At 43.7% G+C, this 18,455-nt stretch overlaps 1 protein-coding gene across 1 annotated transcript in view; it reads left to right on the top strand.

The window, feature by feature from the left end:
* LOC132887255 (SH3 and multiple ankyrin repeat domains protein 1) overlaps positions 1 to 18,455 on the top strand; it is a 255,490-nt gene that overhangs the window by 192,878 nt on the left and 44,157 nt on the right. The window contains exons 20-22 of the mRNA XM_060922792.1: positions 1,502 to 1,525; positions 3,632 to 3,691; positions 3,777 to 3,895. Of these exons, the coding sequence (XP_060778775.1) occupies positions 1,502 to 1,525; positions 3,632 to 3,691; positions 3,777 to 3,895 (203 nt within the window). The remainder of the gene's footprint in view (positions 1 to 1,501; positions 1,526 to 3,631; positions 3,692 to 3,776; positions 3,896 to 18,455) is intronic.

The following is an 18,455-nucleotide window of genomic DNA, read 5'->3' as shown; positions in this document are numbered from 1 at the left end:
CCATCAGCACTGATGTACCCCATACCATCACAGATGCTGGCTCCAGCTTTTCTGGAAATGGGCTTTGTACATTATTCAGAATAAACAGATAACATGTTTTGTACAGAGTTGTATAGGAGGAGCACTATTTGTTTTTTAGGCAGCTTGACAGAAAGACTCAGGACATCTGGTGTGTATCAAGACCGCAGTCCCACAGAATGCAACAAAATGAGTGGCTGTTACTCATGTGGGCATGATTGCATGATCAGCTACAGTATGAAACTCATGGAAAGACCCTGTTTGTTAACAGCATTATCATAATTTTGCAGTGCTGGTTGATGCATTTAAAGTGTTCATTCATTTATCCTTAGTAACTATTTGGTCACAGTCGTGGTGGTTTGGAATTATGTACTTGAAGTTGTGGAACTGTCATAGCTGCAATTCACTCACCATGCAGACACTTCTGGCATATTTAATTTCCATAAAATAAGGGAGGAAAGAGACAGAAGAGGAAAGGAATCTTCCATGTCAGTGTCCAAGTCTGAGTACACATACAGATAGGGTCACTGTGTTTCACACCACTGTGTTTCTTGCTACATTTATTCAGTATTTGTGTGAATATGAGCACATCTGGAGAATTACACACTCTCCACTAGGGGGCAGGACTGGGCCAAAACACAAGAACACCATCCTTGAACACTATATTTTAGTGAGTCTGGATGTTTGTAACTGTTGAGAAGCATAGAGTCATGGAGACACAGATGATGATGATGATGATGTATGGTACACAAATGCCTAACTAATGTATGTGATTAGCATTACAAGCTAATACAGTCTTAATAGTTCATGTATTTTGCTTATGCAAGTCAGAAAGTTTAATCTAATAATTAATATGGTCATTCATGTGTACCTGGCTAAACAAAAGGAAGGCTGTGTTGAAAGGCTGAGGACTGTAAAAGAAATCCAGTGAGAAGCTGTATATCATTGAGAATGCTGGGATTTAATAAATCACATACTGGCAATGTATTTTTAGTCTACAGTTGTGTGAAAATAGAATCCTGGTGGAAATATCTCACAATACAGCTTCTGAAATAGAATCAGAGTTAGAATCACTTTATTTGCCAGTTGTACACAATTTTATTTGGCAAATAAGCACATAGAACATATAATCGAACAAAAAATGTTCACATAATGCTATCTGATAAAGAGAAGGTCAGTTAGAACAGTTTTAGATGGCATGCTAAGACATGGCTGTCTAAATATTGGATTCTGAAATGTAAGAAGGTTAATTCAATCAATGAGGCTTTAATTTTAACCAGTTACAGACTCAGTGCAGAAGTTTCTGATTCAAATACTTCCTGTATCATGCAGTGGAAATATGTATACAGACAGAAACATGGGATAAGGTGATGAATAAAACAAATTAATTGAATTTGCCTTTTACAGCAGCCATGAGGCAAATAATATATGTGTGAACTGTAGGTGGTCTGGTATAATCATGATTTTTTTCTTGTTTTTCCAGCTTCACCATGGAAGAAGAAACTAGGTTAGTGTAATTCCAAAATGAAATTCTAATCTAATTGTTAAAACTAGTTAGAGCTACTCTTTTTTTATTGGTAACATAAAGACTTCATCATTTACTCCAAATTTGCTTCACATGTATTAGACCTTCCTGAAAAAAACAACAACAACATGGTTTAAATACAGAATGTGTTGGTGTAGCAACATGCACCAAAGAGGACACATTACATACCAAGTAGTGATAAAAACAAATCAAACCCAGAAAAAATGTCATGTGGTCATGCATGGAAAATCCTCAATGTTTTTTTTTCCTCCAGGGGTTTCATGAGGCTGATCCCAGGCAGCATTTTCTTCCAGAGATACGTCAGATGTTTTGATCTCATTCTAGTAGCAGTAGTGTAGTGCCAGTGTAGCTACAAAATGATATCCATGAGCTGCTGGAAAATCACTGGGGTGTTATGGAGACCAAAAGGCAGGACCTGGTACTGTTGGAGGTCACTGGTGATACAGAAGAGATGACCGAGATCTGACCAAATTGATTTACCAGACTGAGGGTGCAAGGTTGTCCAGGGAAACCCCTGGAGGTTGCTGTACATTTTCAGGATGGGACCATATGATGATGGAATGATTCCTAGTTCTAGCAACTTCTATACTTTTTCTGTGGGCATCCAGAATTGGTTGGGCTGTGGTGGATATCTTGGTAGTGATAATCACTTCTGGTGCCAAGGGGTTCAGAGCATCTGGAAGCCTCTGGAGTGTACCTTCATTTAGAAACCTGGACTGGTCCCATTGCTCCTCAAGCAGACAAGAATTTCAGTCTTAAACTTATTCACACTAAAGGACATCTCTGACAGGTTCTAGTATCCCTTTAATTCAGAGCAATGATTGAGGTAGGATACAACTGAGCAGATGAGGGTTAAGGGACTTACATGAGTGACAACAATGGGAGCATGATGGTGCTTGGATTTGAACTCACAACCTTCTGCTCAAGAGCCCAAAGTCTTAACTAGTGATCCATCATTTTGCAATGCTAAGGCTGGTTATGTTCTTCACCAGGATGTGGGAATATTAAACATTCATGACAGAAGGGTGAAGCTTGAGCAGTTAGTGCTGGAATGTGAGCTTAGTAGAAAGCTGTTGCTTGTCAGCATTGTCAGAATTTTTGTTGTCTCTGACTTTTGTTTTCTTTTGATGTTGCCCCAAATTAGCTCCAAGATAGGGCAAATGGAAATATTAATTGCCCTCATGGTGCACATAAGCTGCTTTTACACAGGCAGCAGGAACAAGTTGTGCTTAGAACAAGTTGTACCTGGAACAAATTGTGCCCGCTTTCCTTTGTGTTTACACATTCAGTCTCTATTGGTGGTAAACTGGAGGTTAGAGAGGTAAATACAAAAGTGTGCATGCACAAATCAGTGATCAGAAGCTTGTTTTTAACTTGCTTTATTGTCCTCTTGCTGTGCGTTTCTGTTTAAACTTTCTGTAATTTGGTGGTAAATTGGCTCATTGTGGCCTGATTTCTCCAAATTCACCTGTGGGCATCTCCCCGCAACTGGATGAGGGTAAGAACTTCTCCTTTAGTCCAGTTATCACTGGGCTTGGCTTATGAATCACTTGACTCTATCGTTTAAAGGCGGAGAAGTTTAACAAGGAAAATCATTCAAGAAGAACTGACCATTGAATTTGCGACGAAACAGACTTGTCCAGATGATAAATGACCCAGAGGAATGCTATCACACATGCATAAGCCCTCCTACTTGCCACTGATTGTGCTTAGATGGTGAGTGGGAACAAGTTACGTCCAGAACCAGATGTTCTAGAACAAGTTTCATCACCTTGTAAAATGGAGCAAGTTACACCCATTGGTGTCAAATTGTTCTGGAACTGCCCATGTTTAGACAGGCAGTTGTGCCAGGGCAAATTGTTTTGGCAACAACTTGTTCTGGCACAAGTGCCTGTGTAAAAGCAGCTTTAGTGTGATCATGCTTTAGGATGCTGGTCACTGGATCTTGTGGTGCAGCAGAATTCCCTAAAGAGGCCCAACACTGAAGTGAACTCAATTAAATTAAATTGAATCCAAATGTGTGTGTGTGTGTGTGTGTGTGAAAGTGTGTTTTTATTCTGTTTGTAGATCAGTCAGAGAATTCTCCGGCTCCTGATAAGAAGAGGAGCGTTTACCAAATGGCCCTTAGTAAGTCTGTTCTTCTGTTTTTCTAGAAAATGTTATTTTATGAGACAATAATATTAATTAAAAACATGTTACCGTTGTGTGTTAGATAAGCTGGATGAGATATTAGCTGCTGCTCAGCAGACAATCAGCACGTCTGATTCTCAGGGACACAAAGGACATCATGGAGGGAGAAAGGAACGGAGCAAGGGTTTCTATGCTAATGAGGTAATGCCACGTATCCCATAGTTATGCTTCACCTCTCTTATTTCCTGGTTACATTAACACTACAGCATCCCTGGGTTGCCATGCCATTTCATATAGTGCTGTTATTGTGGATGCTTCAAAATTCCACATTTCCCCATGTTCATGATGAGGTGATTATGTAGTGTTTATACTCCTGAGACTAAAGTCCAGAAGGAGGCATTTGGCACATGCCTCTTGTTGCTATAGTTACTACCAAATCTGTCTCTTTCTACATTACTCTCCCTCTCTTTCTCTTTCCATCTCTGTCTCTCTTTGCTGTCTCTGACTATCTATTTACATTTAACCATTGTTAGGACTGTTATGCTTTGAAATGTTCATTTTTGGAAATTTTTTGGGGGAATTTTAAGCCTTTATTAGTCACATGTACATTAGCGCACAGTGAAATTCTTTCTCTTCATTTAACCCATCTGGGGATGTGAGCACGCATACCCAGAGCAGTGGGCAGCTGTACTGCAGCACCTGAGGAGCAGTTGGGGCTTGGTGCCTTGCTCGAGGGCACTTCAGCTATTCCTGCTGGTCCAGGGAATCAAACCAGCAACTGTTTGGTCCCACAGCTGCTTCTCTGACCTTTTGGCTATTGGATTCCCCACTCTACAGAAAGTTTGTGCTTATAACCTACTGTAAAAATATCACAGTATTAATTAAAAAAACCATAGCATTTATTCCCCAAAGTAATTAAAGTCCATGCTGAAAATTAAAGGAAATGTTTAATACAAAATCTTTGTTCAAAATTTTCTTTGCACATTCTTGTATGTATAACCAAAAGGAAACAAAAAAAAATCATCATTCATTCTCATTTTTATCATAAAATCTCATGCACTGAGCCTCATGGGTGGCACGGTGGTGTAAGTGGTTAGCATGGTCGCCTCACAGCAAAAAGATTCTGGGTTCGAGCCCAGCAGCCGGTGGGGGCCTTTCTGTGTGGAGTTTGCATGTTCTCCCCATGTCTGTGTGGGTTTCCTCCGGGTGCTCCGGTTTCTCCCACAGTTCAAAGATATGCAGTTAGGTTAATATGGGACAGCCTTGGGCTGAGGTGCCCTTGAGCGAGGCACCTAACTCCAAACTGCTCCCCTGGTGCTGTTAGCATGGCTGCCCACTGCTCTGGGTATGTGTGTATGCTCATTGCCCACATGTGTGTGCATGTGTGTGTTCACTGCTTCAGATGGGTTAAATGGAGAGAGGAATTCCACAAGCATGTGATGAATAAAGTTGCTCTTCATTCATCAATCTTTGAGTAAAGTTGTATATAAATGTTTGCTAAACTGAACTAAAAAATTATGCTAGATTTTCAAAAGTGTTTTAAGTACTGATTTTCTTCATATTCATTTGTGTATGTTGATAAATCAGCCATAAATTACTGGACATGTGCACAGCACAGCTGATTTGCATTTGGTGACACCCACAAAACCTCATAAAAAGGCTACATTCACAGAGCAGACAGTGCAATATTATTGCTAAGTGGCTCCCAAAAAGAAGACTTTACCTGAGGCAGAAGCTGAAGTACTTTTGACTTATGTCTATGAGAATAAACAAGTATTATTTATCCTCTCATGATACTTTATGGGGTTTGGGAAACTGAAGGGATGAAGACAACCAGGTTACATTGACTGACACTTTGTTCACTTTTGCTTTAAACTTCCACTTTTCAGTGGCTTTTTTTATGCTTTACAGTATCACTCTGAGACACACATGAACACACACAGACACAGCTCTGTGCTGGATCTCAACTTCATCCTCTTGCCCTGCCCCCCCAAGCCCTCAGCCGTCACTGCAACAAAACACACACACTCACTGTTAATCAGTCCCAGATGTAATCCCTTTGCCACTCATCTCTTGCTGCTTCACTCTCCATTCATAAACTGACACTTCCACATACCGGTATTGCCACCAACTATCACAGGCCAGCAAACTGTCTGGCCTGGAGCTGGCCTGGTGTTTCACAGGTCCCCATATGGATAGGAAGCACCTCAAGGCGTTGATGAAACTCGAGGTCGACATAGATTCAATGACTTCCAGGTGGATGACTCTCATACTTTGGCAAGCAAAAATAACAGCCCACCTTTTGCTCTCAGCAATACCGCCTCGTGTCTGCCGGGTTACGACACTCCACAGGCCAAAAACTACAAGTCCAACATGGGTGAAAGGTGGGTCCATAGCCAATCTGTCAGTGGGCAGATCAGACATCTTTTGAACCTCAGACTTGCCCCTCAACTTCTTACAGATGACACATTTGAATATGATGCTGGAGATCAGCCTCTTCCCTCCTACTATCCAGACACCAGCAGTGTGCAGCATGCCCTCTGTAAAGTGGTGACCTTGGTGGGCTACTTTATCATGATAGTGCTGGACCAGGAGAGTGGTTACATGATGACCAGCTGGTAGGATAAGTGGTGTTTCTCTAGATCTTCCAAATCTGCTTTGTGTATCTGATCTCCCACTCTAAGCAATCCATTCTTGTCAAGGAAGGGATCCAACTTTATGAGAGGGCCTTGGCAATTAACTTTGATGCCCTGAGTTAGGCATTTTAGCTCCTCCTTATACACATCCTCCTGTACTGCCTTAAAGATAGTTGTCTTGGCTTGACAACACTCTGTGGTGTGTGGCTGATTGCATTGATGCCATCCTTTACACTCATCCGTCTTAGTCTCACTGGAGAATGACTTGGCTACATGAATGAGACCTGCCATGCCTCTTACTAGACTCTTCCAAGTAGAGAAGTGTTCAAATCTTTGTGATCCAAGAGACTGCTCTATGACCTTGGTTGCAAGAGAGGTGACTAGAGGCCAAATGTCTTTATCTATGTCTGGTTGCACAAGCTCGAATGATTCTACCTCATCATGTTGATCTGTGTTTGGCTGGCTGAGAAATAGAGGGCCAAGGAACCAACTGGATGAGGCCAGGTAAGCTACTGGAATTGACCTGGTTCCATGGTCTGCAGGGTTCTCATCAGTTATCACATACTGCCACTGTTTTGGTTCAGTGGCGCTCTGAATGCAAGCTACTCGGTTAGCTACATAGGTATAGAACCTTCTTGAACTGTTGTGGATGTAGCCCAGCATGATGTGACTGTCTGTGAAGAACCTGACTGCTTGCAACTCTTTTTCAGACTGGATCAGTTCTGCCAGCTCAACTGCCAGTACTGCTGTGCACAACTTCAGGCGTGGTACTGTGTGCATGGGGTAAGGAGCCAGCTTAGATTTTCCCATTACAAAACCTACATGCCATTTTTCATCAGAATTCAAGACATGCAGGTAGACTACAGCAGCTATCGCCATAGTGGAAGCATCTGAGAAAACGCATAGTTCTGTTTATTTGCGACATGACGTGGAGCCTGGAATGTATGTTCTCTGAATGTGAACGTGTTCCAGCTCAGTTAAGGAGTTAGTCCATGCTTTCCATTGTGCCTCTTTCTCTGGTGGGAGAGGTGTGTCCCACTCATACTGCTCTGAGGAAAGGTCTCTTACTAATGCCTTGCCTTGTGCTGTGATGGGGGAAGCAAATCCAAGGGGATCATAAAGACTGTTAACAGTGGACAGTATGCCTTGCCAAGTGAATGGTTTAACATCTCTTGACACTGCAGGTAAAACTATCAGTCTGGAGTTCCCAGCTTAAACCCAAACTTGCTCGCTCTTCTGGAGGAAAGGCCTCCATGACCTTTATGCTATTCAAAGCTATTTTGTAAAGTCATAAGTTGGACTCAGCTAGTAGTGCCTTGGTGCACTGCAGGAGATCAATAGCTTCAACCTCCTTTGCCACTAAGGTGAGTCCATCGTCGACGTAAAAATTTCTGGAGACAAACTCCTATATATCTGTGCCGTGCTTGGTTTCTCCATGCTCTGCAACTTTCCTCAGCTCATATGTTGCTACAGCTGGTGACAGGCTGTTCCCGAACACGTGCACAGTCATCCTGTAGTCAATGATCTCTTTATCCAGATCATTAGCTCAGTGCCACAGAAACCGCAGGAAATTGCGATGGTCCTCTCTGACTTTGAAACCATAGAATATTTGTTCTACATCGGTTGTGATGGCTATTTGCTCCCTCCTGAACCTTAGTAGGACTCCAACTAGGGTGTTGTTGAGGTTGGATCCACTGAGAAGCATTTCATTCAATGATGTTCTTTTATACTCCGTGTTGGAATCAAATGCCACTCTTATTTTCCCTGGTTTCTGGGAGTGATATAAACCAAAGGTAGGTAAATACCAGCACTCTTGCCCTGGCCGCAGTTGAGGAGCCAGCTCTGCCTGGTGGTTGTCAATGACTTTCTGCATGAAGTCAAAGAAGTGCTCTTTCATGTCAGGTTTCCTTCTGAATGAGCACTGGAGAGAGGAGAGTCTCTGGAAGGCCTCTTCTCTGTTATTAGGAAGGGGCTTGCAAGGTGAATGAAAAGGCAGCAGTGCCACCCACTGATTTTCATCATCCATGTACACTTCATTTTCCATTATTCTGAGAAAGTTGTTGTCATCCACTGACATGGCTAGTTTGTCATTGCAGAAACGTTCCGGTTGTGGGTGGAGCACAGAAGTATGGCAGGCTGTTATTTGCTTGTGAGTGTTCTTTATTTTGCTTTTCAGCACAACTCTGTCCATTGGGGACACACTCAAACACACACACACACACACTCATACACACAGACTACTATTGTGTTCTGGTCCCCGATCTCCCCTCCTCTATTCCTCTCACTCCTTTTATAGGGCGCCGTCACTGTAAGAGACACACAAAAACACGATAATTGACAACAGGTGTAGTGATACGACCACTCACCTTCCCCGACTCCACCCTCCATTCACAGACTGACACTCGGCCACGCCCCTGCTGCCACATACCCCCACTACCCGACTCAGGCTGGGGAGCCATCTGGCCTGCAGCGGACCCCCCCCCGACAGGACAGGAAGTCCGCCACCACCATCTGTGCCCCGGCCTGTGGAGCACCTCAAATTTAAATGGCTGGAGGGAAAGATACCAACAGGTGATCCGCACGTTGGCATCCTTCATGCGGTGGAGCCACTGGAGGGGTGCGTGGTCCGAACAGAGGGTGAAAGGGCGTCCCAGTAGGTAGTACCGGAGGGCGAGGACCGCCCACTTGATGGCTAGGCACTCTTTCTCTATCATGCTGTACCTGCCTTCCCACATTGACAGCTTCTGGCTAATGTACAGCACAGGATGCTCCTCCCCCTTCACCTTCTGGGACTGAATGGCCCCCAGCCCTCTGTTCAGTGCATCCATCTGTAAAATAAAGGGGAGAGAAAAGTCAGGGGAGTGTAACAGTGGCCCCCCACACAGTGCAGCCTTTACTTTAGAGAAAGCCTGTTGGCATTGCTCCGTTCACTGGACTGGATCTGGTGCTCCCTTTTTAGTGAGATCAGTCAGCGGGCTGGTGATGTCTGAATAATTATGTATGAACCTCCGATAGTAGCCAGCCAGCCCCAGGAACTGTCTCACCCCCTTTTTGGTCTTGGGCCTTGGGCAGGCTGCAATTGCTGCAGTCTTATTAATTTGGGGATACACCTGCCCATGGCCCAAGTGGAACCCCAGATACTGTACTTCCACCCACCCAATTGCACATTTCTTTGGGTTAGCTGTGAAACCCACCCACCTCAGCGCCTTTAGGACAGCCCAAAGGTGTTCGAGGTGCCGCGGCCAGTCATTGCTATAGATGATAATATCATCGAGATACAGTATGCAGCTGAGTAGGTGGTGTGGGCGTGGATAACCCTGTCCATGAGTGGCTGGAACGTCGTGGGAGCCCCAAATAACCCAAAAGGAAGTGTGACGAATTGGTGTAAGCCAAACGGTGTGGAAAAAGCCATTTTCTCTCAGGATAGAGGAGTCAAGGGGATCTGCCAATATCCCTTCGTTAAATCCAGTGTCGAATAAAAACAAGCAGCTCATCAATGCAAGGCATTGGGTAAGCGTCAAATTTAGACACCGCGTTGACTTTTCTATAGTTCACACAGAACCGGCCTGACCCATCGGTCTTGGGAACCAGGACCACTGGGCTGCTCCATTCACTGTGGGACTCCTCAATTATGCCCATTTTGAGCATGGCCTCGAGTTCATCCTTGACCACCTGTTAGGTTTTATTATTATGTAGGTTTAGATCATTTCTTGTGTTTGGGTAGGCGTTAAGGGCAGCTACGCACTACCACCCCCGGGGTTATCTCAGTGTGGTGTTCTATGAGGTGGGTGCGGCCGTGCAGGGGGGAAAACACGTCAGAAAAATTCCTTCTGCAACTGGGCTACCTCCGTGAGTTGGGCCAGGGAGAAGTGGTCTCCACAAGGGACCGGAGTGGTTGGCGATGTCGATTTTCTTTTTTGAACCTCTGGCCCCAGTTCCGCCTTCTCCGGGATTACTGACACCAACACCATGGGGGCCTCCTCATTCCAATGCTTTAACAGATTGAGGTGGTAAATTTGCAATGCCCCACCCCTGTCCGTTCGCCTCACCTCATAGTAGACGTCCCTGACTCGCCGTGTGACCTCGAAGGGCCCTTGCCACTTGGCAATCAATTTGGAGCTCGACGTGGGCAATAGTACAAGTACTTTGTCTCCCGGTGTGAACTCTCTAAGGTGTGTGCCCCTATCGTACAGTCGGATTTGACGTTCTTGCATCTGCTGCAAATTCTCCTGGGTTAAGTGCATGAGTGTGTGGAGTTTGGCGCGCAGGTCAAGAATGTATTGAATTTTGTTCTTACTAGGTGAAGGTCCATCCTCCCAATTTTCACGTAGCATGTCCAAAATGCCACACAGCCTATGCCCATATAATAATTAAAATGGTGAAAAACCTGTGAAGGCTTGCGGGACCTCTCATACTGCAAATAACAGGGGCTCGAGCCACTTATCCCAATTACGTGCATCTTCGCTTACGAACTTCCAAATTATGTTTTTGAGAGTTCGATTAAAATGTTCCACTAAGCCATCAGTTTGTGGGTGATAGACACTGGTGCAGATAGGCTTAATCCCCAGTAACCCATACAGTTTGCGCAGTGTGCGTGACATAAATGTAGTGCCTTGGTCTGCCAGGATTTCTTTCAGAATCCTGACCCGGGAGATATTTCCGCAATACTGCATGCTGAGATATCGCGGAGAGGCACTGCTTCTGGATATCGCGTTGCATAGTCAGGTGTAGTGATACGACCACTCACCTTCCCTGACTCCGCCCTCCATTCACATACTGACGCTTGGCCACACCCCCACTGCTACAGTCATCTTCAGGTGTTTTCTGAAATACACTTTCCCCCAGACCATCTAGACATGTCTCATGAAAGATATCCTGGCCGTGAGATGGCGTTTGAAGACGACGCTGGACCGGACCCTTTACTCTCTCCTTGATGTGGATATTGTTGAGACATGGCTTGAGGAAAGAGAAGCGTCCATTTTGAAGGACATGTGTCTTGTAGGTGTTGACTTCCTCTATCTTGTGAGCACCACCAAAGCATAACTCTCCAACTATGACCCAGCCAAGGTCAAGGCGCTGGGCGTACGGTGAATTGTGAGGCCTGTTATGCTGTTCACATACCTTTATGCAAGCTCAAAATGTCTCTGCCTAACAGGAGGAGAATAGGAGCACTGATGTTAAGAGGGGGGATCTTATCGGCCACAGGTCTGAGGTGAGGAAAATATTGGGTGAACTCAGGACTTGGGATCTCTGATCTGTCATCAGGTAGGTTGTTACATTCTAACAAAGTGGGAAGTTTCACCTTGGTTTTCCCATCAAGTGACTCCACCATAATGTTACTTGCTTTCCTCCCTGCAGTCTCTACTGTGCCAGAGCATGTTTTAAGATTATAGGGGGATGCACTGCTATTAATGTCTAATAGATCAAAGTAAAATTACAGTTCTAAAGACCGGTTGCTTTGGTCATCTAGTACTGCATACACCCTGTGAAACTTACTTGGATGGTTGGTGTGGTAAACCTTGACCAAGCAGATTTTTGAGCAGGATCTGGGCTTGGGAGTACCACCGCATATTTCTGTACACTTGGAACTGACTATAGGGGGTGTTGCTTCTTCACACTCCCTGCTTTGCACATCCTCAGGTGTGTACTCAACCTGCTCATCAAGCAACCAAGGAGCTGGACCAGGATGCACCACTGAGGTATGTTTATGGCTTTCACAATTCTTGTATTTAAGCATTGCTTTGCAATCTTTAGCCATATGCTTGGTGCTGGCACATCGGAAACAGATTGAATTCTCCTCTAAGTATGTTTTCCTTTCATCAAGATGCTTTTCTTGAAACCCACAGCATTTTGACAGTGGGTGAGGTTTATTGTGTATAGGACATTGCTTGTCTGGTTCGTCCTTCTTGGTAGCTGCATTAGCCTGTGGGGCAGTAGTTGTGTCAGTCACTGCAGTTTTTCTGTCACAGTTGTTTGGGGAGGTGTTTTGGTGCCTTTTCAACCTTTGTGTGGCTTGGGGTAGAGGAGAGGCTAAATGCAAAACTGGGGTCATTGTGGGTCTTGGCTTGGGAACACACAAAGTTGACAAAAAAGCTGAATGATGGGAAGGGGACATGATAACCCTCTTTACATTTGGATCCCTGCACAATCCAGCATTCCCGTAGGCAGAAAGGAAGCTTTTCGACTATTGGATTAACACCCCTCGATGTGTCTAGATATGCAAGTCCAGGCAAGAATCCCTCGATTTAGCAGCATCTAGCTCTCTTAGCAAGTCACCAAATTCCCTGAGCTAATGTGTGTCTTTGTTAGAGATGACTAGGAAAGTCTCTAGCTCTTCTTATTAGGGCACTTTCAATCACCTCTGGGCTTTCATACATTTCCTCCAAACACTGCCATATCATAAACACCTGCTCTAGGATTATAACATGCACTGACCTTGTCCGCTTGGCTTGAATTGATGACTCAGGGCCAAGCCATTTGATGAGAAGGTTGAGCTCTTCCTGGTCAGATAGATTTAGCTCCTTTGTGGCTGCTAGGAAAGGTGATTTCCATGCCCAGTAATTTTCTGGACAATCATCAGAGGCAAGGAGCTCAGAGCTCACCATCTTTTTTCTCACAAGATACTGAGCTAGGTCAGGGGTCTGAGGAGTTGAAGGTGAGTATATCTTATACTGGACCTGATCAGGGGTATGCTGAGTTGTAGGTAAGTACAACCCCAATTCCAAAAAAGTTGGGACAAAGTACAAATTGTAAATAAAAATAGAATGCAATGATGTGGAAGTTTCAAAATTCCATATTTTATTCAGAATAGAACATAGATGACATATCAAATGTTTAAAATGAGAAAATATATAATTTAAAGAGAAAAATTAGGTGATTTTACATTTCATGACAACAATACATCTCAAAAAAGTTGGGACAAGGCCATGTTTCCCACTGTGAGACATCCCCTTTTCTCTTTACAACAGTCTGTAAACGTTTGGGGACTGAGGAAACAAGTTGCTCAAGTTTAGGGATAGGAATGTTAACCCATTCTTGTCTAATGTAGGATTCTAGTTGCTCAACTGTCTTAGGTCTTTTTTGTCATATCTTCCGTTTTATGATGCGCCAAATGTTTTCTATGGGTGAAAGATCTGGACTGCAGGCTGGCCAGTTCAGTACCCGGACCCTTCTTCTACGCAGCCATGATGCTGTAATTGATGCAGTATGTGGTTTGGCATTGTCATGTTGGAAAATGCAAGGTCTTCCCTGAAAGAGACGTCGTCTGGATGGGAGCATATGTTGCTCTAGAACGTGGATATACCTTTCAGCATTGATGGTGTCTTTCCAGATGTGTAAGCTGCCCATGCCACACGCACTAATGCAACCCCATACCATCAGAGATGCAGGCTTCTGAACTGAGCGCTGATAACAACTTGGGTCATCCTTCTCCTCTTTAGTCTCAATGACACAGGGTCCCTGATTTCCATAAAGAACTTCAAATTTTGATTCGTCTGACCACAGAACAGTTTTCCACTTTGCCACAGTCCATTTTAAATGAGCCTTGGCCCAGAGAAGACGTCTGCGCTTCTGGATCATGTTAAGATACGGCTTCTTCTTTGAACTATAGAGTTTTAGCTGGCAACGGCGGATGGCACGGTGAATTATGTTCACAGATAATGTTCTCTGGAAATATTCCTGAGCCCATTTTGTGATTTCCAATACAGAAGCATGCCTGTATGTGATGCAGTGCCGTCTAAGGGCCCGAAGATCACGGGCACCCAGTATGGTTTTACGGCCTTGACCCTTAGACACAGAGATTCTTCCAGATTCTCTGAATCTTTTGATGATATTATGCACTGTAGATGATGATATGTTCAAACTCTTTGCAATTTTACACTGTCGAACTCCTTTCTGATATTGCTCCACTATTTGTGGGCGCAGAATTAGGGGGATTGGTGATCCTCTTCCTCTTCTTCTGAGAGCTGCTGCCGCTCCAAGATGCTCTTTTTATACCCAGTCATGTTAATGACCTATTGCCAATTGACCTAATGAGTTGCAATTTTGTCTTCCAGCTGTTCCTTTTTTGTACCTTTAACTTTTCCAGCCTCTTATTGCCCTTGTCCCAACTTTTTTGAGATGTGTTGCTGTCATGAAATTTCAAATGAGCCAATATTTGGCATGAAATTTCAAAATGTCTCACTTTCGACATTTGATATATAGAGATCTTGCAGTCACGTGACTGGGAAGTACACAGCTGCCATTCTGTCGGTAAAAAACACCGCTGAATACTGCTGCACTCGTGTACAAAATGGATCAATTTCAACCGACGGACTACACGGCTCATTTTTATAATGAACAGATAACTAGATATATGTCTAAAATAAATGACCTACGGATTAATGACCCTTATGGCTTACCGGACGTAGTTTTCACGACCGTGTCAGTGGATATTGAACTGCCAGAGGTGGAATACCCAGATGTGTATAATTACCTCATTAACTTTCCCTCGCTGTTCAGTGGTGAAGCACTGCGTGCTTATAAATATCTGGACAGTTATCTTTACAGAAATTCAGGATTTGTCAGCCTCCCTCAGATGTGGCATCTTGTAAACAAGAAAATAACAATCCTCATTGGACGGGTAAGTCACTTAAGTATTGAGTACTAGTACTGATACTAGATATATCAGTAGTATCTAGTATAGCACTGACCAGCCAATTATAGAATAGAATAGAATAGAATAGAATAGAATAGAATAGAATAGAATAGAATAAGGTAATTCCAGCTGTAATTCCAAATCGTCTGTCTTGTTTACCATGGATCTGGCATTGGAGAGGTAGGGCTTGGCAGTGGAGGTTTGAGTGGCTGTTTTCTGAGCTTAGTCAACAGGCCGGCTCTGCCTGCAGCCTCGCTTTTGCTTCCTCTCCCGGCGCTGCCTCCTTCGCCTGCCAGACCCGATAACAATCCACGGAGACCCCGCTGGTCTCGCTATCTCGTCTGGAATGTTGTGCATGCGATGGAAATCGCTACAAACTGTCATTTTCTGCTGGAAACCAATGTCCAGTAAGTCCATACGGTTGTAGTGGATATTGAAGTCCGGTACAGACGAACAACATGCAAAAATACACACAAAAAACATAAAAAACACGCACAAGTAGGGAGAGCTTGTAGCCACAGCCATTGTAGTAGAATTGTATATAGTAGGGTTTTCCAGAAGAAAAGGTAGAAGTAGAACCAGAATGAAGTAGAAGGCGGAAATATGGCGTTTGACCGACAAGATGGCGTCTGTTACAATCTGGATCAGCTGTGACGTCACATGCAAGATCTCTATTGTCTATGTTCTATTGTGAATACAATATCAGTTTTTGAGATTTGTAAATTATTGCATTCCGTCTTTATTTACAATTTGTACTTTGTCCCAACTTTTTTGGAATCAGGGTTGTATTTCTTACGCTGGGCCTGGTCAGAGGCTTGAAGAGTAGCAGCTGGGTATTCCTTTGGGGTGTAAGGAGCCACAGGTGAGTATTCCTGCTTTGGGAAAAATACCTTAGGGGTAGGGGGAGATGCATAGCATTCACCTGCAATGAGTTTGTAGTTATCTTCCTCCTCAAGTGGCTCGTACACTGAGTTTTGTGCACTGTTGATAGGGGGTGGGGGTTTTATGTTTTTAGCATGTAGGATTGGCTGCAGTGGCATAGCATCTTGAAGCTCCTGTTGAGCATGTTGTTCAAATGGCTGAGTTTCTATATCGTCTCTGGTGCATTTTATTGGATCTTCAAAAGTTAAATCCTGTAACTCACCAAGAGGATCTCTTTCCATCTGTTCAGCTGCTGATGCCTCTTCGTATATTGCTGCCTCTTTTGATGCTGCCATAGCTTCCTTCTCTTGCTTCAACACATGAAGACTTGCCTCTATCAAAGCCTTTTCTTTCATCATGGCTGCCTCCTTTTCTGCATAGGACACCTTTATTTTTGCTGCTCCGGGCTTGGCTCTAGCCCTTGTCGCAGTGGTGCTAACAGATGTCCAGGTTGAGGTTCTGGAGGACTTGTGAGAAGTTGAGACTTGGGACCTTGTTTGCAGCTGAGACTGTCGTACTTTGTCATTGTTGTTGCTCATCTTTGCAATGTTTCTTGACAGAATCAGAAGGTTTAGGCTTCTGCATGCTGTTCACAGAATTATTTTGTTGTCTTTTCCTGCTGTGTGGATATAATTTTACTATTCTGTCCTGGCAGATATGTCACTTGTATTATTAAACAGATAGCGAACATAAAGACTCAGTAGGCTTGACTCCAGGTTGAGTGTGTTTTACTGAAATCTTGTTGAAAGTTTGTAAAACTGCAATACAAAATGAAAATACACAATATGTTTGTAGCGAGACCCTGATGTGGGTGGAGCACAGAAGCATGGCAGGCGGTTGTTTGCATTTAAAGTGTGTTTCTTTTATTTTTGCTTTTCAGCATAGGGCTCAAAACCTCTCACTCTCTCACATGCACGCGCACACACAGGCTATCATCAAGCCCTTGGCGCCGTCCTCCCCTTCTCACTCTCCTTTTATCGGGTGCAGTCACTGAAACAGACACACAAACATGTTAATTGATAACAGGTGTAGTGACACAATCACTCACCTTCCCTGACTCCACCCTCCATTCACAGACTGACGCTCGGCCACGCCCCCGCTGCCACATACCCCCACCGCCCGACTCAGGCCGGGGAGCCGTCCGGCCTGAAGCTGACTAAAGGGACCAAAAGTAATTGGACAATTGACTCAAAGGCTGTTTCATGGGCAGGTGTGGGCAATTCCTTCGTTATGTCATTCTCAATTAAGCAGATAAAAGGCCTGGAGTTGATTTGAGGTGTGGTGCTTGCATTTGGAAGATTTTGCTGTGAAGAAAACATGCGGTCAAAGGAGCTCTCCATGCAGGTGAAACAAGCCATCCTTAAGCTGCGAAAACAAACAAAAAAAAAACATCTGAGAAATTGCTACAATATTAGGAGTGGCAAAATCTACAGTTTGGTACATCCTGAGAAAGAAAGAAACACAGGGTGGCACATGTTCAGGAGCTGAAACTCCTAAACCCTTCATCCAGTTTTAATGTGTATACCCTCAAATGAAAGCTGAAAGTCTGTACTTTATGCATAAGTCCATTATATAACTATAACTTGAATATGTTTCAGTAAACAGGTAAAAAAATAAAATTTGTGTCAGTGTCCAAATATATATGGACCTAACTGTAAAAAACAAAAATAAAAATAAAAAATGCAATAATCAAAACATCGTCATAAACAAACAGAATAGCGTAGCCACAAGGCAGTAACATAATAATGTTCAGAAAGGATTAGGAAGAAGTAAATAACTTATCAAATCCTAACCCTCTATACCACCGCTAATCAAATGTCACTTTCCGCCATAATAAACTATATATACAAAAGAAAACAAAAGAAACATCAAAAAAGAAAACATACCAACATACCAAGACATACCAACATGGTATAATATCGATCAAATCATATACAACAGATACTTATGAGATCTTGCAGTCACATGACCGGAAAGTACACAACCGCCATCTTGTCGGTCAAAAACACCGCTGAATACTGCTGCACTCGTGTACAGAATGGATCAATTTCAACCGACGGACTACACGGCTCATTTTTCTAATGAACAGATAACTAGATATATGTCTAAAATAAACGATCTACAGATTTGTGACCCTTATGGCTTACTGGACGGAGTTTTCATGACCGGATTTTGAACTGTCAGCGGAATACCCGGACGTGTATAATTACCTCATTAACTTTCCCTCGCTGTTCAGTGGTGAAGCACTGCGTGCTTATAAATCTCTGGACAGTTATCTCTACAGAAATTCAGGATTTGTCAGCGACTCAGATGTGGCATCTTGTAAACAAGAATCCTCATTGGACGGGTAAGTCACTTAAGTATTGAGTATAGCACTGACCAGCCGATTATAGAATAGAATAAGGTAATTCCAGCTCGTCCGTCTTGTTTACATGGATCTGGCGTTGGAGAGGTAGAGGTTTGGCAGTGGAGATTTGAGTGGCTGTTTTCTGAGCTTAGTCAACAGGCCGGCTCTGCAGCCTCGCTTTTGCTTCCGCTCCCGGCACCGCCTCCTTCGCTTTGCTTCCGC

Source organism: Neoarius graeffei, chromosome 5 (genome assembly GCF_027579695.1).
Source record: "Neoarius graeffei isolate fNeoGra1 chromosome 5, fNeoGra1.pri, whole genome shotgun sequence".
Lineage (NCBI taxonomy): Eukaryota > Metazoa > Chordata > Actinopteri > Siluriformes > Ariidae > Neoarius > Neoarius graeffei.
This window is presented reverse-complemented; position numbering and strand designations above follow the sequence as displayed.